The 22,267-nt window shown below is 32.4% G+C and overlaps 1 protein-coding gene across 1 annotated transcript in view; it reads left to right on the top strand.

The window, feature by feature from the left end:
* Nucleotides 1–253: 253 nt before the first annotated feature.
* Nucleotides 254–22,267, top strand: part of LOC127721082 (ubiquitin-conjugating enzyme E2 H) — a 28,694-nt gene continuing 6,680 nt past the window's right edge. The window contains exons 1-6 of the mRNA XM_052227768.1: nt 254–409; nt 4,989–5,065; nt 7,413–7,487; nt 13,553–13,592; nt 20,297–20,349; nt 21,864–21,992. Of these exons, the coding sequence (XP_052083728.1) occupies nt 357–409; nt 4,989–5,065; nt 7,413–7,487; nt 13,553–13,592; nt 20,297–20,349; nt 21,864–21,992 (427 nt within the window). The 5' untranslated portion in view covers nt 254–356. The remainder of the gene's footprint in view (nt 410–4,988; nt 5,066–7,412; nt 7,488–13,552; nt 13,593–20,296; nt 20,350–21,863; nt 21,993–22,267) is intronic.

Here is a 22,267-nt window from a genome sequence, read left to right as displayed (position 1 = left end):
TTTACATCGAACAGCTGATCGCCATAACCTCGTGGTAATGTTGTCACGTGATAAACGTCAAACAAAATAATGACCTATGACCTTTAGGATTTCACGGTTTCTGAAGAAATAAAGACAATCGAAGTTCTATATAGCAATTTTACAATAAATTTTTATAATTAAACTAAATTGATAGACGCAGTTATTGTTCTAAAGTGTGAATAACAAAAATAACTATCTAATACGGGCGGAGTTAAGATGGCCATGTGACCTATCGTCATGCATAGATTTCCACATCCGCCATCATTGTTGTTTTTGTTTTGAGGACAGATTGCAGACGAATAAAACTTTCCAGAAAATAAGTTATATTGAACGAAATGTCTTCACCAAGCCCAGGAAAGAGAAGAATGGACACTGATGTTGTGAAGCTGTATCCTTAGATGTTCATTGTTTGTGTCGATGTGTATATTTTTCGAGATATTTCCGCTGTCTAAAAGTCGCCAGCAACTGGCCAGGGTTTGGTTTCGTTGAGGACATTTCATCACTTACCTTTTATAGTCATATCAGTTTTGCAATGTGTAAATAAGTCTTTCTGCAAAATAAAAGTTTAAGTTTCAATTTTTAAGTAGGTTTATAATGTACAATATGTTAGAAAGAATTCAATGACCTGATTTGGCATGCATTACACACGTTTACACAAAATTTATTTTTATGTAAACCAGGTAAACAAATACTGAAGTGCTGGGTGTGTGACTCTCAAAGTTCTCACGTTTTTGTTATCGAAGATATTAAAAACTTAATGTGTCGTATCAATTAATTTTTAAGTATGCTCTTAAATAGATAAAGAAAAAAAATGAAATTGCCATAACAATTTTCTTTACAATGTAGTCCACTTATGAGATTAGATCTTTGATAAAAGAAAAGGAGCTTTAATATGATGGCTAAGCCTAAGATAAGGCTATGCCATCAACACAAAAATCCCTCACAGGCAAAAAACAAAACACATCAAGATTTCACTATCTAAGATAAGATTCCTGACTTTGAAAAACACAGGAACCTAGCTTTCATCATGATCATGGCAGGATTTAACTATTTGTTAACACTGATCCCTCTCCCTTTTAATCTAAATAAGTAAGTTCCAGTCTTCACGATAAATTTTTGAATCTACAGGCTCGAAGCTGAATTTTACGAAAATTTTAGTTTATCCTGTTGGCCTGTATAGAGACGATTTTTACAGTGCCGAAAGTATTTTTACAGGCCTGTGGTGGAGCACAAAGACTGCTGTAACGAGATGTGTCACTGATGTATAATTGGAGATACATGTATAAAGGGAGTCTAACTGGTTGAGTTAGCAAAGATCATCTTAAGCTCAGTCAGTAATTAGAGTACGTGCTGCCTTTAGATCCTGAGATTGAGGAGTTGAATCATGCAGGGACCATCCATGTATCTACTTACATACAAGTGTCAGTGAGTACCTAGCAGTTAAATAGATAGGGTCATGAGGTATGACCAGATCATTAGGTATGACTGTGACATGTTAGTAACAAGCCAGAGTTCCAAGTGAAGAAATTTGGGGTTTATACACTGGTGGACTTGTCAGCTACTCAAATGGATGGTACATGTATGCAGCTTGGAAAAAGAAAAGGGGGAAGAGAGTTGTATAATTGGAAGTATAAAAGGAGTCTAAGTGGTTGCGTTAGGGTAGATCTTCTCTGGCTCATTCTGTAAGATCGCTGCCTTTAGATCCCCAAGATATAGGGTTTAAATTCCCCAAGTACCATGCATCAATGTATTTTCCCAATAGGAATAACAAAAGAATGGACAATAAAAAACAACATTGAAATGTTATTATCTGTATAATACTGGTAAAATAGATTTAACATAAAATAATCACTGGTAAAAGTAAAAAAAAATACTTGCAGTTACTGAAAACAAGCTCAAAGTACTTAATTGGCTCTTACGAAGTCACACTCAAATATCTCCAGCTTTACTTTGGAGTTGATTTCTGATCCCAAAGTCATAAACACTATAGAAGCCCGGATTAAGTTGTACATAAGCTAAAATAAATTCAATTTACCATTTGTTTACTGTTACGGAAATCTGTGTCACAAACGTGTATGAGCATGCATGGATATATTCACCTTGTTGTAGCTACAATCCAGTCCTCTTTTCCTTGATTGTTAAATCACCAAATGGGACTTATAATTTAATATTTACTTCCCATGAGCAACAGGACTAGGGATACTAATATAGCATGAACTGCTTACCTTTGCAGCGTACCAGAGTTTTTGGTGGGTTTATGATGCTAAATCTTTGGTTTTCAGCTTTTCTGTGTTACAAAAATGTAGGTTTAATGTGTTGGTTTTTTTTATGTTTTCTTGACTTATGGTTTTTATTGCCAACTTGGTATCTTTCCAATCTTTTTTTGTATATAATTTCAATGCAGAACAAGTAAAAAAAAAACATTTGAGTCTTGTTTCCAACTACAAATGATGATATTATTTGTTGGATTTCTTTGCTTGTAGTATGTCAGTAATTTGTGCATGAAACTCCACATCTATCATTTATTATTGTTCTTTAATGCACAGATTTAGTATTATCAATGTTGAACAAAGAATTTTGCAAAACTGGTGCAAGGGGTCATTGTGAAATAGCAGTGACTGGCCAGTGAGGAGTGAGCAAGCTTTTATTCTGTTTTGAAAGCCTCATTGTGATGTTTAGGTGAAGAGCAGTAAAAGTACATTTCTATTGCTTTGGTTTTTTTAAGTGTGTATATAAGATTTTGTGTCCTAGATTAATACACCAAGGCTGAACTTTCCAGAGTACATAATAAGCAATTTGATCAGATTTAACCACAGGGGCCTTGGTGGCCGAGTGGTCTAAGAAGTTCAGCTACTGTATAACTTAAGCCTGTCAACACTGAGGTTGTGAGTTTGAATCTAGTAGTTGTCGTGTGTGTTCAACTTCAATCTTAATTGACTAGGATTGTCAGTTTTCTGCCAAAGGTTGTGGTTCTCTTTGGACACTTCAGGTTACTCCACCAATAAAAACTGGGAGCCATGAAATAGCCTATAGATATAGGAAGATGTGGTATGAGTGCCAATGAGACAACTCTCCATCCAAGTAACAATTTATAAAAGTAAACCATTATAGGTCAAGGTACGGCCTTCAACACTGAGCATTGGCTCACACCGAACAGCAAGCTATATAGGACTGAAAGTGGCGTTAAAACACCAAAAATCAATCAATCAATCAGATTTCATCTCAACTGACTCCATGTCATCTGTAAACAATAAATGATTTAAACTTTGATACCAAACTCTTTCCCCTCCCCCACTTTCCACCTGTGATCCTACAGACATTCATGTAACGAGAAACCTTTATTTCCTGTTCTGGTGGCAATTTATTCATTTATGCAAAAAGGATGGATGGCTGTTTAGTGTTTAGTAGCAAATGGTCCCATGGTTCTATATATTTAGATTCTATAATAGAATGTATGATAAATTTGATTCTGTAATTTAAGGGAAACAGTGCTTTTTTAAGATCTTATTGTGTTATTTTAGATATACAATGTATTGTGGAGAAAACTAGGTATCGTTTATAAGTTGCTATCCTCTCCTCAAATTTCTTACAACATCTTTGAAAACTGGAAATTTCGAAATTGCATTTTTGTTTGAGAAACTATAGTATCATATTCACCACAAAATTAAAAGAAAATCCTTTCAGATAGCAGCATATTCATGAAATATAGCATCACGTTACCATGATGCTAATAGGCCCTGAGGAAAACAGTGGTTATCATGGTTTATATAAACTTTAAGATACAGAATCAGAAATCTTATTCAAGATCATATTGAAAAATCTCCTGTGAGTGTTATTAAGTCCACCATTTATAAATGTTGTTCTGCATAATGATAGCAAAGAAAGTAAAAAAAAATATAAACGAATGGAATATACATGTATCATTTTCCCCAATTTCTTATGAAGGTAACAACCTATTTCTTCATCAAAAGCCAACATTCAAGTTTTACAGAACTTAAAAGTGCATCATGAGAATTTATTACATAATCTATTCACACATGAAAATTTGTTACATGATCTATCACATATTAACATTATTAAGATACAACTAAGTAAATTGGCCACTTATCATATTTTGATTGGTTATTTATTTAACAATGTGAGATTGCTTCATTCAGCATAATTTGGAACAAATAATTTCCCTTTTAGCCATGCAATACAATGCAGTATTTTTTTGGTGAAGTGATATTATTTTTTTATTAAACAATTGTTGTAATACACCAGCTAGAACAACAAAGAATGCATTAACCCAATTAAATTGAGTTTATCATGTTTATTGCAATCCTTTGAGACTAAACTTGTGTTTTTCATAAGTTTCATCATGGCAGATCAATGAAACATAAACAATAATCAGTGGATCTTTTCCAAAAAAAAAATTGATTAGAATTGATCATAAGATATACTGAAATGTTCATGTCTTCTGTTCTTTTTTTTTTTCTCTCAAAAGACTTTATTATATTTGAAAAAAGTTTATTACATTGGTTGCAATGAAATACCGTGATTTCCCAGTGAAATAAAAACCAAAATTTTCACATGTGAAATAAATCTGATAATTTCACTCCTGTGATGTCATATATGAATGGGTGTTCTTCTGTCACTTGTTAAATATTTTTCTATATTTAAATTCTTCGAATAGTAATTCTATAATTAATCTGCAGTGTGGCATTATTGCAGTGTCATGTCCATTGTCCCGAAACTATTTAGTTCATGTTACTTCCTTTTAAGAAACTTGAGCTGCATTTTAAATTTCTGAAATTTATTGCAACAAATCAGTATACGTATTTAGTTAAATTTCTGAAATGGTATAATTTGTTAAGAGATACAACAATATAAATTAAATTTTGACCTCTCTATAGATATTAAATCATTCTTACCGCTAACAATTTGACATGTTTTGCATTCTGGTAATTTTTCTTTAACAACATCAGTATTGAAAGCAAGCATGAGGTGACAATACTAGGAGGATTGAACGAGTTCATCGTGAAGTTTTATGGACCTAGTGGAAGTGAGTATAAATGTTGCTTTTATCTGAAGTCATTGTCATTATCAGCTAAGTCAGCATTATTTGGCATGAGATTTAATCAGCTTAGATTGTTACACCCCTTCTTTGTGCAAGTTGATGTATTAAGTGTTGTTTGTACAAATGTACTTTTTTTGCCACTCAAGCTTTGCCAGAGATTGGCAAATAATATGTTACCAATGTCTGTCCATCTTTTAGTACCAAAACCCAACAGTTGTTGGAACTTGTTATTTTTGTAATGCCTGCAGATATGTTAAAAATATTTTCTTTTTAGTATTTGATTGGGAGTTAGCCTTTTGTTTTGGATGACCTACTTGTAACAAAAAATTTTATATGGCCTTTGGCCATTCTAACATGGATCTTTTATGCAGTTTTAAAAAAAATGTAGTGGCCTATCAGTGCCAACCCAATATATTTTAGAAGATTGGTTTTGTGGAAATGAGTTGATGATTTAATTTTGGTCTGATGGTAATAAATAACTTCAAGCAAGATGTCACCAATATTTTGGAATTGAAATTATGGCTAAGTTTCTTTTAATGATAAAAACTTGTAGAATATTCTTTGGTATCTTTTCATAAGACTTAAAATTTCCGAAATATTTTAAAAGCACCTAAAAATAGTTGAAAAGTAAACTTATTATTGACAAAACTGTGAATATTGATTGTGTTTGTGAACAATAGAAAAAACATCGAAATAGATAGTTTTACATATTTGAATTCATCAAACAGACCATGTGTATTGATTAACAGAAAAACAGATTTTAAATATAGATGTTATTATTAATAAAAATGAGTTATTAATAAAACGATCTGTGTCATTTTAAAATAGGTTAACCCAAAAATACACAGATGGTTAATTCATTTGACAATAAATGTATAGATTGATTGATTGATTGATAATCCATGAAAAATTAAAACAAACCTGTGTATTAATAAATAGAATATGTATTTAAAGATAAAATACAAGTTAACTGACATTCCAAGAAAAATGTGTATCAAATTAAAGTTTAATTAGAATATTAAAGATGTATATGAAGATTACTTTAATACTATTAGTTACATAGTGTGGTAGTGACCTTATATATTGTATTAGGTCACTAGCACACTGTGTAAGGAATTTATCTTACCGACTATCTTAACATGTGGTATCTAGACTAATGGCCTATCACAGTGATCAAGTCTTCAGTACTTAGTATTAAGAACCTGCTTCAATTAGTCTATACAAAAACAAATGCAAACAATAACAAATTGTTAGTTTTAAATGTGTTTAAGGAATTTATTTCAATCATTCATCATCAATTTCTTCGTCTGTTGAAACCATATAGATTTTTCCTAAACACCGTGTTGTTTTTGTAAAGGGACGTAACACCACTACTAACCGTGTATTGAATTATGCCTCGTCTACTAACCCCATATGAAATATACACGGTCACCACGCAATTGCTTTTAACCAATCATGTTCCTAGAAATGTATTGGAGGTAAGATAAAAACATATTTGATTGCAATATGGTAGCTGGGCTTCCAAAATGTAGTAAATTACAAATTTTTCAACAAAAAAATTTCTCCTAAACAGGCTTTGAAAATTTGGTTAAAATGCATGTTTCCAAAATGTCGTATTTGAACTTGCACATTTTTGTAACTGGCTGAGAAATAAAAACTTGGATATTTCTGGATAACACAAAAACTAACCTTCTTTTCACAAAAATAAAGAAATGTAAAAGTTAAAGATTCCTAAAGCCACTATACAACAATTTCAAGTTTACATACAACATTTTGGAAGCAAACTTCACAAAAAAATGAGATTGGCAATTTTGTCACATGTCTTTTTTCAAATGTTTTGATTGTTCTCAATGTATAATATTTTGGAACATCAGAGATTTCCTCCCGCCAAGCCATTTTGTGTAAAAAAGTAGTTTTAGCAAAATAAATCATATACAACATTTTTGAAGCCCAGCGACGATATATATCCTATGTCCATGCTTGTTTACAAGGATCTAATTTCACTGTTCTGTTCTTTTAATTTGAAGACTGTTACAGGAAACTCAGGTTTTGTCTTAATTTATACGTCTTTTAAAATTTCAGAGGGGGTAAAATAATTCATTGGTTAACATAATAATTTCCAGAACAGAAAGTTCAATGAAGCGTTGTCAGATCCATGAAACAATTTGAGCGATTGAACACAGGATCTATTTAAATCAAATTGCATTGCAGACTTTTTAAAGTTAAGATATGGAAAAGTATGAAACAAACAAAATGTAGCAGAGTATATATCTTACAAGAAAAATATATCTGATATCTTTTATTTGAATAAATTATTTATGTGTATTTGTAGCTCCATATGAAGGAGGAGTGTGGAAAGTGAGAGTAGATTTACCAGAGAAATACCCTTTTAAGTCTCCCTCTATTGGTAAGCATGATATGATATTACACCCTAACTCATACAACCTTTTGTAAGTGGTTAACTCAATTTGAATTTAAGTCCCCCTCTATTGGTAAGCATGATATGATATTACACCCTAACTCATACAACCTTTTGTAAGTGGTTAACTCAATTTGAATTTTACATAGCACTTTTTGAATATTTGCTGGTATGGAAATTATAATACTCATACAAAAAAATTCAAGTTGTAGTTATTTATATCCATGTATGCCTGAGTTCTACACTTTAGGAATTTTGATTTCGACACATATATTCTTTAAAAACAGCTCAAGACCTATATCAAATCCAAATAGAAACAATCATATGCAATAAGGCATGGATTCATTTCCTTGTTTTTATACGCCCGTCAAAATTTTGACGGGACGTATTATGGTATACAAATGTCGTCTGTCTATCTGTCCGTCTGTCCAGCGTAAACATGTCACACCGTAACTTGAGAACAACTTATCCAAATTTCATGAAACTTAAAATAGTTGTTTCTTATGATGGTCAAACGATCTGTATACTTTTTGGTGAAAATAAGATTAAAACTTTTTGAGTTACAGGACTTGGTAACTAAAACAGGTGTGTGTTTTTTTTTTCACATGTCGTGCCGTATCTCAAAAACGATTTATGATTATTGCTTAAAACTTTACACACTTCTAAGTTATATTAATCTTAAGATCTGTATACTTTTTGGTGATGATTTAAAATTTTATTTTTGAGTTATTGAGTATTTTGTAAAAAAAGGGGTAGGGGTTTTTCACATGTCGCATTGAGTATTTTGTAAAAAAAGCTAGGGATAGGGGTTTTTCACATGTCACACCGTATCTCAAAAACAATTTATGATTATTACTTAAAATTTTACACACTTCTCAGTTATATTAATCTAAAGATCTGTAAACTTTTTTGTGATGATTCAAAATTTTGTTTTTGAGTTATTGAGTATTTTGTAAAAAAAGGGGGAGTGGTTTTTCACATGTTGCGCCATATCTCAAAAACGATTTATGATTATTGCTTAAAAATTTACACACTTCTCAGTTATATTAATCTGAAGATCTGTATACTTTTTGGTATTGATTCAGAATTTTAATTTAGAGATGTTGATTTTTTTGTAAAAAAAAGGGGGGGGGGGGGTTTCGCATGTTGCGCTGTATGTCAGAAACTATTTATGATTATTGCATAAAAATTCACACACAAGACGACGGGCGTATCATGCGCTCATGGCGCAGCTGTTTATTGTTGTTAGTTTGATGATGTCTTTACAATATACTGTTCAAGTTTATTTTGAAAGCTGTGATTCCAATTCTTACTGTAGAACCAAAATATTTTGCCAATCTACTAGCCTGAGCCACATATGTTCGTTAATCAACAGTGAACACACTTAAAGTTTTGGGGCTGAGAAATAATGACATTTTTCTGTAAAATATAATTTTAGCCATGCAGGATGTCAGATTTACAAAATTGTTCAAATGTTTAAACAGAAGGGTTTTTCTAGTGTTTTATCATCTTTTCAGAAATGATTTTCTGTTTAAATAATTTATTTATTGAATTTAATTGATCCTGAAAAAATAAACATAAACAAGAAAATAAGCTGCTACAGACACAAATGAGGAAGCCCATATATATTTTTTTCTAATTAGTTTGACATAATTTTTAACCTATTAAGTAACAGCTAAAAATAGGCACTAAAGCTGTACATGTATACATATATATATATTTGTTTGCTATAAGTAACAACTTCCTGATTTTAGAATTTATGAAATCTGCACATGTAACGATGTATTTGATTTTAACATCATATACATTTTTTATGGGTTTGTTATTAGATAATGTATGTATGTTTTATATTTCATGATATAATAGACAGCTATTCATTTACATATTATACATCCTTGCTTTATTGGTGCATATTTTATGCTTACATCAGTCATAATGTTAAATGTCTGCACTTTAAGATTGGAGACATAAAATACATTTTGGGTTATACATGTACATAAAGTCTGAAATGTTTATAATATTTATAAACTTACTCATGGATTATTTTGAAATTTACCAAGTGTTCTTTTCATTTACTAGTATTAGACTGGTTACAAAGTGTTCTTTTCATTTACTAGTATAAGACTGTTTTCAAAGTGTTCTTTTCATTGTCTAGCACTGAGACTGTTTAAAAAGTGTTCTTTTCATTTACTAGTATGAGACTGTTTACAAAGTGTTCTTTTCATTGTCTAGCACTGAGACTGTTTACAAAGTGTTCTTTTCATTTACTAGTATGAGACTGTTTACAAAGTGTTCTTTTCATTGTCTAGCACTGAGACTGTTTACAAAGTGTTCTTTTCATTGTCTAGCACTGAGACTGTTTACAAAGTGATCTTTTCATTTACTAGTATGAGACTGTTTACAAAGTGATCTTTACATTTACTAGTATGAGACTGTTTACAAAGTGTTCTTTTCATTTACTTGTATGAGACTGTTTACAAAGTGATCTTTACATTTACTAGTATGAGACTGTTTACAAAGTGATCTTTTCATTTACTAGTATGAGACTGTTTACAAAGTGATCTTTACATTTACTAGTATGAGACTGTTTACAAAGTGTTCTTTTCATTGTCTAGCACTGAAACTTATAGTCCCAAAGGTTTCATCAGCTCATTAGTCAGAGCTTGGGTACTAACATGATTTATTTTATCCCTTTCTTCAATTCTCCATTGATAAATTTAGAAATTAGTAAGTTCCAACTCCCTTTGACTTAGTTGACTTCATTGTTGAAGGCCGTACAGTTGCCTATAATTGCTTACATCCACTTTACTTGAACTTTTGTGGATAGCTGTCTCATTGGCAATCAAACCTCATCTCCTTATTAGCTCACCTGGCTCAAAGGGCCATGTGAGGTTTTCTCATCACTTGGCCTCAGTTATCCGTCATCGTCGTCTTCTACATTTTTTACATTTTGAACTTCTTCTAGAGAACCACTGAATGGAATGAAACCAAACAAGGCATGAATGTTCCTTACGAGGTGCTGACCAAGTGTTGTTACTTTAGCTGATCCATCATCCAAGATGACCTACAGCGGGGGACTTTGTTTGACATAGGACCCTATGGACAATACATACAAATGTCTTCTTTTAGAGAACCACTGAATGGAATGAAACCAAACATGGCATTAATGTTCCTTATGAGGTGCTGACCAAGTGTTGTTACTTTGTAGGCGATCAATCATCCAAGATGGCCGTCAGCAGGGGACTTTGTTTAACATAGGACCCTATGGACAATTATAATACATACAAATGTCTTCTTTTAGAGAACCACTGAATGGAATGAAACTAAACATGACATGAATGTTTCTTATGAGGTGCTGACCAAGTGTTGTTACTTTGAAGCCGTTCCATCATCCAAGATGACCACCAGAGAGGGACTTAGTTTAACATAGGACCCTATGGGAAATACATACAAATGTCTTCTTTTAGAGAACCACTGAATGGAATGAAATAAAACATGCATGCATGTTCCTTATGAGGTGCTTACCAATTGTTGTAACTTTGTAGGTGATCAATCATCCAAGATGGCCACCAGATGGACTTAGTTTAACATAGGATCCTATGGGAAATACATACAAATGTCTTCTTTTAGAGAACCACTGAATGGAATGAAACCAAACATGGCATGAATGTTCCTTACGAGGTGCTGACCAAGTGTTGTTACTTTGTAGCTGATCCATCATCCAAGATGGCAACCAGCAGGGGACTTCGTTTAACATAGGACCCTATGGACAATACATACAAATGTCTTCTTTTAGAGAACCACTGTATGGAATGAAACCAAACATGGCATGAATGTTCCTTATGAGGTGCTGACCAAGTGTTGTTACTTTGAAGCAGATCCATTATCCATGATGGCCGCCAGAGAGGGACTTAGTTTAACATAGGACCATATGGGAAGTACATACAAATTTCTTCTTTTAGAGAACCACTTAATGGAATGAAATAAAACATGGCATGAATGTTCCTTATGAGGTGCTGACCAATTGTTGTATCTTTGTGGGCGATCAATCATCCAAGATGGCCACCAGCGGGGACTTAGTTTAACATAGGACCCTATGGGAAATACATACAAATGTTTTCTTTTAGAGAAGCACTGAATGGAATGAAACCAAACAGGGCATGAATGTTTCTTATGAGGTGCTGACCAAGTGTTGTTACTTTGTAGCAAATCCATCAACCAAGATGGCTGCCAACGGGGGACTTAGTTTAACAAAGCACCCTATGGGAAATACATACAAATGTCTTCTCCTAGAAAACCCCTTAATGGATTGAAACCAAACATGGTGTGAATGTTTCTTTTGAGGTGCTGACCAAGTGTTGTTACTTTGTAGCTGATTTGTCATCCAAGATTGCTGCCAGCAGGGGGAGTAAGTTTAACATAGGACCCTATAGGAAATACATACAAGTGTTTTCTTATAGAGAACCACTGAATAGAATGAAACCAAACATGGCATGAATGTTCCTAACGAGGTGCTGACCAAGTGTTGTTACATTGTAGCCGAACCATCATCCAAGATGGCCGCCAGCAGGGGACTTAGTTTAACACAAGACCCTATGGGAAATACATACAAATGTGTCTTCTAGAGGAGCACTGAATGGAATGAAACCAAACATGCCATAAATGTTCCTTATGATTTGCTGATGAAGACCTTAATACATGTATCTTCATAGATTGAGATATACTGTAAACTGCAAAAATATCAAGAAAAGAAGATCTACACATAAGTCAACATGATCAAAATTGTCAATTGACATCGTGTTGGAGTTATTGTCCTTATAAAGTTATTTTCTACAATTTCAATGAATTTATTGGTAATTTCTGTAAACTTTACAAAAATTCTTCTGCTTTTGATTAAATTACAGGGCCAATATTAAACCAAATTTGGCCTTCATCATTATTAGGGTATCTGTTATGATTTTAATCTATTTTTACATGATTTCTAAAACCTAAGTAGAATCAGGTGAGCGACACAGGCTCTTGAGAGCCTCTAGTTTTTATACTTATGAGTGGATTTGGTTACTGTGGATTCATTTATTTTCGTGGGTACCATTTTTTGTGGATTGTGAAAAACTCACACTTTCGTGGATATTTAATTTCGTGGTTTTACCATAGTCTGCATACAGGCCAATGGAAAATTTGGAATTCGTTGAACATTTAAATTCGTGGTTCACCTGTACCCACGAAATCCACAAAAATTGGTATCCAACGAAAAATAATGAATCCACAGTATTTGTTTTAAGTCTCTTGTTATAAAGCTACTAAATTCTTCAACCATTTATACATCCTTGTCTTTCAAATTTTTGAGTTTGAGCGTTCTTGATGAAGGTAAATCAAGAAAAGTGCTTTCAGACACACCATATTTATGAATGATTTTCTTATTGAATAGTTATAATATATATCTGAGATAAAAAAAGATGTTCTTTTTAACAAAAAAAATTGTACACAGAAAAATGAATAGCCATTAAATTTAAAATGTCTGACCAAATTATATATATTTAATATATAATATATAATATATTAATATTATAAGATACTTGACAAACATGGTATGATTGATTTTTTTGGCTCCTACACCTAAGTATTGTAAATTTATGATACATATGATATCTTTCAGATGTTCACAAATTAGTCTTGGAGATGTTAATAAAAAATGAATTGTATTTTGGTCATATATAACTTTTTTAAAAGTCTTTAAATTATATAACTTCTTGCATTTTAAAGGAAAAAAATCTTCTGACATTTCTAGAAATTCAAAGGCTTATAAACAATGTTATATTTGTATTACAGTTTATGAAGCATTTGAACTTTTTACATAAACCCTGCTGAAATTTCAATATTTGGAGACCTTTGCATTAAGATTAAAATATGATCAATCCTCTTACCCCCAAAAATTATTGTATAAAGATGTTGATATGTGAGAAATGTTTTTATTTTTAGTTATTATAAGATTCAATTTTGTCCTAAACTTATTGCTGAATAATCCAATTTTAATCAAAGTTAATATTTTTCAGGTTTTATGAACAGGATATTTCATCCCAATATAGATGAAGTGTAAGTAATATTTAAGATCAGACAAGTTCAACTTTCATAGAGATTATTTGGCTCAACCTCCCTGGTTTCAGTCTGGTTCTATTAACCATGAATGTTTTGCATATTTTACATGTTGAAGTTTGTCACAGATTACATATAGCTTACAGGTAACCTTTTATGGTTTTATATATGTGGTATGCAGTTGAATAAAATAGCATTGTCATGTCATTTCCACGGAGATCATTTGGCTCAACCCCACTGGCCTTATTCATGTTCTATTGACTTTTGAAGATTTGCATTGTTAACATGTGTTGCCATTTTGATTTCAACTTTTGAACCATAGTATCCAAAAACATGCATGACTTATAGGCAAGACATATCTCTTTGTAAATAGTTTATTAGTCGCCTACTGTCGAAGTCAAAGGGGACTTTAGGTTTGCACTCTGTTTTTCTGTCCATCCGTCCATCCGTCAGTCCTGCAAATCAGTTTTCCACATTTTTTTTCTTCGTGCTTGAAGATATTGATTTGATATTTGGTGTCTTGTTTTATCATGACAAGTTACAGGTTAAGTTTAAATTTTGTTCTGGTCTGACGATTTTGTGCAGAGTTATGGTCTTTGAACAAATAATCAGTTTTCCACACTTTTTTTTGGTCATGCTTGATGATATTGATTTGATGATTGGTATATAGTTTTAACTTGGCAAGTTACAGATCAAGTTCGAATTTTGGTCCAGTCTAATGATTTTGTGCAGAGCTATGGTCCTTGGACTTAGAAATTCACTCAAATAATCAGTTTTCCTCACTATTTTTCATCATGCTTGAAGATATTGATTTGAAAATTGATATATAGTTTTATCGTGACAAGTTACAGATCAAGTTTGAATTTTGTTCCGAACTGATGATTTTGTACAGAGTTATGGTCCTTGGACTTAGAAAATTCACTCAAATAATAAATTTTCAACATTTTTTTTTGGTCATGCTTGAAGATATTGACTTGATATTTGTTATATAGTTTGCACCATGATAAGTTATAGATCAAGTTAGCATTTTGTTCCAGTACAATGAATTTTTAACTGGTAGGGGACTATGAATTGCCAGGCAATACTCACAGAATGCTTGTTAGTCCCCTACCGACGAAGTCGAAGGGGACTTTACGTTTGTACTCTGTCTGTCTGTCCATCCGTCAGTCCAGCAAACCAGTTTTCCACACTTTTTATACGACCGCAAAAATTGAAAATTTTTTGGTCGTATATTGGTATGACGTTGGCGTCGTCGTCGTCGTCGTCGTTGTCGTCGTCGTCGTCGTCGTCCGAAGACACATTGGTTTTCGCACTCTAACTTTAGTTTAAGTGAATGGATCTCCATGAAATTTTACCATAAGGTTCAATACCACGAAATGAAGGTGGGGATTGATTTTGGGGGTTATGGTACCAACAGTTAAGGAATTAGGGGCCAAAAAGGGGCCAAAAATAAGCATTTTTGTAACTTCCAGACAATAACTTGTGTGTAAGTGTATGGATCTCTCTGACATTGTACCACAAGGTTCCATATCACAAAGGGAAGGCTGTAATTGATTTTGGGGGTAATTGCCTCAAAATTTTAGGAATTAGGGGCCAAAAAAGGGGCAAAAAACAAGCATTTTTCTAGTTTCATGACAATAACTTGTGTGTAAGTGTTTGGATATTTCTGAAATTGTACTACAAGGTTCCATATCACAAAGGGAAAGCTGGAATTGAGTTTGGGGGTTATTGCCCGAAACGTTTAGGAATTGGGGGCCAAAAAGGGGCCAAAAATAAGCATTTTTCTAGTTTCCAGACAATAACTTGTGTTCAAGTGTATGGATCTCTCTGAAATTGTACTGCAAGGTACCATACCACAAAGGGAAGGCTGGGATTGAGTTTGGGGGTGATGAATCATAAGGGGGTTCAAAAAATTTGGGGGGGGGGATTTTTTTTTTTTCTTTTTTTTTCTTTTTTTCCTTTTTTTTTCTTTTAAAATTTTCCATTTTAAGTTGGTTATTTCTGATTAATATTTAAAAGCAAATAATAATGATATGGTAGGAGATACACACCAAACAGGATGTGTAAATTATTATATAATAAGTATTGTGCAATAGCAAGAAATTTTCAATTGCACAGTATTGCACAATTGCAAGAAATCTTCAATTGCACAGTATTGCGCAATAGCAAGAAATCTTCAATTGCACAGTATTGCGCAATAGCAAGAAATATCCAATAGCACAATATTGCGCAATAGCAAGAAATTGTCAATTGTACAGTATTGCACAATAGCAAGAAATATTCAATTGCACAGTATTGTGCAAAAGAAGATACTTCGTATAAATTGCTTATTTCTTGATCAATTTCAATGGGGTTTTATTCTTGAATTCTTGGGGTTCTTTAATATGCTGAATCTAACCGTGTATTAAGTTTTTGGATTTTGGGCCCCGTTTTTAAATTGGTCCACATTGAGGTCCAAAGGGTCCAAAATTTAACTTTGTTTGATTTCATCAAAAATTGAATTATTGGGGTTCTTTGATATGCCGAATCTAATCGTGTATTTAGATTCTTAATTTTTGGTTCCGTTTTCAAATTGGTCTACATTAAGGTCAAAAGGGTCCAAAATTAAACTTAGTTTGATTTTAACAAAAATTGAATTTTTAGGGTACTTTGATATGCTGAATCTAAACATGTATTTAGATTTTTGATTATCGGCCCAGTTTTCAAGTTGGTCCAAATCGGGGTCCAAAATTAAACTTTGTTTGATTTTAACAAAAATTGAATATATGGGGTTCTTTGATATGCTGAATCTAACCATGTATTTAGATTTTTGATTTTTGGGCCCCGTTATCAACTTTGTCCACATTGAGGTCAAAAGGGTCCAAAATTAAACTTTGTTTGATTTCATCAAAAATTGAATTCTTGGGGTTCTTTGATATGCTGAATCTAACCATGTATTTAGATTTTTTATTTGTGGACCCGCTATCAAATTGGTTCATTTTGAGGTCAAAAGGGTCCAAAATTAAACTTTGTTTGATTTCATCAAAAATTGAATTATTGGGGTTCTTTGATATGCCAAATCTAACCGTGTATTTAGATTTTTAATTTTGGGTCCCGTTTTTAAATTGGTCTACATTAAGGTCCAAAGGGTCCAAAATTAAACTTAGTTTGATTTTAACAAAAATTGAATTCTTGGGGTTCTTTGATATGCTGAATCTAAACATGTGTTTAGATTTTTGATTATGGGCCCAGTTTTCAAGTTGGTCCAAGTTGGGGTCCAAAATTAAACTTTGTTTGATTTCAACAAAAATTGAATATATGGGGTTCTTTGATATGCTGAATCTAAACATGTATTTAGATTTTAGATTTTTGGCCCAGTTTTCAAGTTGGTCCAAATTGGGGTCCAAAATTAAACTTTGTTTGATTTCAACAAAAATTGAATATATGGGGTTCTTTGATATGCTGAATCTTACCATGTATTTAGATTTTTTATTTGTGGGCCCGCTATCAAATTGGTTCATATTGAGGTCAAAAGGGTCCAAAATTAAACTTTGTTTGATTTCATCAAAAATTGAATTATTGGGGTTCTTTGATATGCCAAATCTAACCGTGTATTTAGATTTTTAATTTTGGGTCCCGTTTTTTAAATTGGTCTACATTAAGGTCCAAAGGGTCCAAAATTTAACTTAGTTTGATTTTAACAAAAATTGAATTTTTGGGGTTCTTTGATATGCTGAATCTAAACATGTGTTTAGATTTTTTATTATGGGACCAGTTTTCAAGTTGGTCCAAGTTGGGGTCCAAAATTAAACTTTGTTTGATTTCAACAAAAAATGAATATATGGGGTTCTTTGATATGCTGAATCTAAACATGTATTTAGATTTTAGATTTTTGGCCCAGTTTTCAAGTTGGTCCAAATTGGGGTCCAAAATTAAACTTTGTTTGATTTCAACAAAAATTGAATATATGGGGTTCTTTGATATGCTGAATCTTACCATGTATTTAGATTTTTTATTTTGTGGGCCCGCTATCAAATTGGTTCATATTGAGGTCAAAAGGGTCCAAAATTAAACTTTGTTTGATTTCATCAAATTGAATTATTGGGGTTCTTTGATATGCCAAATCTAACCGTGTTTTTAGATTTTTAATTTTGGGTCCCGTTTTTTAAATTGGTCTACATTAAGGTCCAAAGGGTCCAAAATTAAACTTAGTTTGATTTTAACAAAAATTGAATTCTTGGGGTACTTTGATATGCTGAATCTAAACATGTGTTTAGATTTTTGATTATGGGACCAGTTTTCAAGTTTGTTCAAGTTGGGGTCCAAAATTAAACTTTGTTTGATTTCAACAAAAATTGAATATATGGGGTTCTTTGATATGCTGAATCTAACCATGTATTTTGATTTTGGACATTGGACCATAATAGGTAAATTAAAAAAATTGAAGTTCTTAGACCACATTCTTTCTGTGTCAGAACCTATGCTGTGTCAAATATTTAATCACAATCCAAATTCAGAGCTGTATCAAGCTTGAATGTTGTGTCCATACTTGCCCCAACTGTTCAGGGTTCGACCTCTGCGGTCGTATCAAGCTGCGCCCAGCGAAGCATTTTATTTTCTTCTTCCTTGAAGATATTGATTTGATATTTGGTGTATTGTTTTATCATGATAAGGTACAGATCAAGTTCGAATTTTGTTCTGGTCTGATGATTTTGTGCAGAGTTATGGCCCTTGGACTTAGAAAATTCACTCAAATAATCAGTTTTCTCTAATTTTTTTCGTCATGCTTGAAGATATTTATTTAATAATTGGTATATAGTTTTATCATGACAAGTTACAGATAAATTTCGAATTTTGTTCTTGTCTGATGATTTTGTGCAGAGATATGGTCCTTGGAATTAGAAAATTCACTCAAATAATCAGTTTTCCTCACTATTTTTCGTCATATTTTGTTCCAGTACAATGAATTTTTAATTGGTAGGGGACTCTCAGAATGCTTGTTATAACTATTATACACAAGAGCAGATCCAGGAGTTCTTATAAATCAGGGTTGAAAAAGTTCAAAAGGTTTTAATCCTATTACATGATAAAAAAAAAGAGGAGCCTCCTAAAATTTGGGCCCAATTCCCCTTTTTTTACCTTGTTTCTTAAAATACATATAAACATCAGACTTTTCCCTATAATTCTCTATAATTGCATAAATCCACTTCATTTGAACTCTAGCAGATAGTTGGCTCATTGGCATTCATACCTTATTTTTATGCCTCTGCTGCCACAGAGGGGGCATTAAGTGTTACCCTTGTCTGTCTGTATGTCCATCCATAGGTAAGTACATCCCAAAATTAGTTTTCTAACTTAAGTTTACCTCCACCAAATGGTATGAAACTTACACACAATGCTTATTACCACAAAATACAGATCAAGTTTGAATTTAGGTGGCGTCACTTTTACCTTTCTAGAGTTATGTCCCTTTACAAATGGAAAAAATGCTGAATTTTTGGTTTCAATTCTCTAACTTTAGTTTGCCTCAACCAAATGTTATGAAACTTATACACAATGCCTATTACCACAAAACTCAGATCAAAATCCAATTGGGTGGTGTCACTGTTACAGTTCTCTAGCTATGTCCCTTTATAATGTTATATGCAAGTGGGGACATCATCTGTGTCCCATGGACACATTCTCCATTTATTATATTTAAAGAGCTTTGGGAAAATTTGTATACAGTGAGTTTGCAATATTGATGTTTTTGAAAGTTTGTTTTCATTTACTAATTGAATGGTTTAGTTTCAAACCAGTTTTTAGGTTTGTAACTTTTAAATGAAAAGCTTTACCAAGTTTTCAAAGATGGTTTTAAGATTGAAGAAAGGCTTGTGCGATTTTGTCCTGTCATTTTAGGTAGTTATTGTGTCGCCTTTACCGAGTCAAAAAGCGAGACATAGGTATGCTGTTTCCGGCTGTGGCGTCAACAATGTATTAGTTTGTGATTAGGTATAGTTTATGGTGAACCACTGTGGTAGGTCAATGATATTTGGTATGCAGTTGTATAAGCATTGGCACATCTCATTACCATGGAGATTATTTGGCCCTGCCCCCTCAGTCATGGTCTATTGGCTTTGAAACTTTGCTTAGTTTACATGTATTAGTTTGTGATTAGGTCAGTTTTTGGGGATCAACTAGTGGTAGGTCAATGATATTTGGTATGCAGTTGTATAAGCATTAGCACATCTCATTTCCATGGAGTATATTTGGTCCTTACCCCTCAGTCACAGTCTATTGACTTTGAAACTTTTACATGTATTAGTTTGTGATTAGGTCAGTTTAAGAGGAACCACTAATGTTAATTCGTTGATATTTAGTATGCAAATGTATTGGCATTTGCAAGTTTCATCTCCACGGAGATTATATAACCCCACCCCATCATTATGGTTCATTGACTTTGAAACTTTTGCATAGTTTACAAGTTAATGTTTGTGTTTAGGTTTGTTTAAAGGGAATGACTTATGAAAAGTCAATGGTATTTGGTATGCAGTTGTATTAGCATTGGCACATCTGATTTCCATGGAGATTGTTTAGCCCTGTACCTTCAGTCATGGTTCATTGACTTTAAATATTTGCATTACTTACATGTTAAAGTATTGCTATTTCAATTTCAACATTTGCATTATCAAAATAACAAATAGGCGAGACATATCTTTGTGTTAACAGTTTATTTTATATTATAGATCTGGCTCTGTATGTTTAGATGTCATTAACCAAGCATGGACTGCTTTATATGGTAAGATAAGATTTATACTACGGGTACATAATGTTTTAAAAATAATTATTTTATATTTGTAAGTAATGTAAGTAAATATCTGGCTTTTTGAGACTGAGGTGAATTGATTAAGTGTACTTGGATTGAAAATTCTAAGATGATGTACAGAAACGACAAAAAGGTTATGGCAATTAAATCATTCAAAGCATCTGTTTCTTGTAATACTACTGCTGGACATAAGATCACTGTGGTTACTATTTCCCAGGTAGTATGTGCAAATTTTAAATGTACATTTGGTCTGTAAATTTCCAGTTCATTGTACTATTACTAAGATTTTCTCTCTTTTAACTCTCTCTCTCTCTCTTTCTCTGCCAAAGTCATCTTAAACAAACCTTGTTTGTCTCATGCTTTGCTCTAATATTGTTATCTGGCAACATTATTTAAACTTTGGACAGTTATTGCATGTACAGATTCAAGAGGTGCACTTCCGTATTTGGACAGATTTGGATTAGTTTTCCTGAGGTTTTCACATGTTGAAGTTAGTCATTATTGATAAGGAATGATATATAGGATACATGTACCTACTTTGCATTGTGCATAACTGCAACAGTTTTTCTTCAACATAATTCAAATTTTTAGTTTTTGGCCAAATGGAAATTTTTACTTAAAATTTTCTGCAGTTACTTGTACACTTTTGTGGAAGTGCAAATAAATGCTGCTCTGCTTGTCTTCCAATTATATCACTTATATTCTCAAGGTAAAAGTACACATCTGTGTGGCCTAATTGAATTTTTCTCTACTAATATCATTGCTTTATATCTGAAGTCATGAGAATTTTCTGAACTATCAAGGGAACTAATTGACACTGCTATCATATTCATGCATTTTGTTTGGTTGCAAATGTGACGACTGATGAAAATATTACTGATAAGAATTTTTTCATGTTTTTGGCGCTGAAGTCTGTTTTTCAAAACAACACCATATGACATAGGTCCAGACACAATCACAGAAAAGACCAAAGTTGAATCATGTTGTTTGTTGAATTATTGAATTCTGCTGAATATTTGATCAATTTATCATTTTTAAAAAAGTATATAAAATAAAGTTAACCTGTACATCAAAAGAAAGTTAAAAAAGAAAATCATCTTTATTATCATTTTATTCAGAAACATTTAAATAAAAAATAAATGCCTATTATATATTTGATAATCTTAAAATTTTTATCTATGGCCAGCTGGTAAATTTCTTAGATCTAGCACTAACAAGTAGATTGACTTATACTCTAGTATCAACCTTAATTAAAATCATTACAGGCATACCTCTTGGTAGAGTAAAGGTTTCCAGTCTCTGTAGCATTGCATCATTTATTTTATATCACTCTGAAGCAAACCTTTTTTTGAAAGTTATGTCTAAAATATAAAAATCAGAAATAAAATTATTATTGAAATATCGATATAAAAAATCTAGAGATTAGTACAAAAAATGAAAACACATTTGTACTTAAATATTTTTAACTTTTATGTTTGTCTTTTCAGATCTGTCCAATATCTTCGAGTCTTTTCTCCCACAGTTGTTAACTTACCCTAACCCTACCGATCCACTTAATGGTGATGCTGCCTCAATGTATTTACATAAACCAGAAGAATACAAGAAGAAGGTTGCAGGTTTGTAGAAAAAAATGTTAGAACTGTCTACTGGTACTTTCAATTGCTATAGAGCTCTGAATAGCTTCTGTGAGATCAGAACATCCAGCATAATGGAATTTAAATTAGAATTAGTACAATCTAAAAAGAAAAATGGCTGAGTGGGGTAGCAGTACAATAAAGTCTCTTATGGTATTATTTTAAATATCTGGGACCAGATTTGTATGCTTCTTAGATCCTTACCTGAAATCACCTCCGCAACATATTCTATCTTTTAATCTTACTGAATATAAAGG

The sequence above is a fragment of the Mytilus californianus genome, unplaced genomic scaffold, assembly GCF_021869535.1.
Source record: "Mytilus californianus isolate M0D057914Y unplaced genomic scaffold, xbMytCali1.0.p SCAF_1, whole genome shotgun sequence".
In the NCBI taxonomy this organism is placed as follows: Eukaryota; Metazoa; Mollusca; class Bivalvia; order Mytilida; family Mytilidae; genus Mytilus; species Mytilus californianus.
The sequence above is the reverse complement of the archived record's forward strand: the minus strand, read 5'-3'. Positions and strand labels throughout refer to the sequence as shown.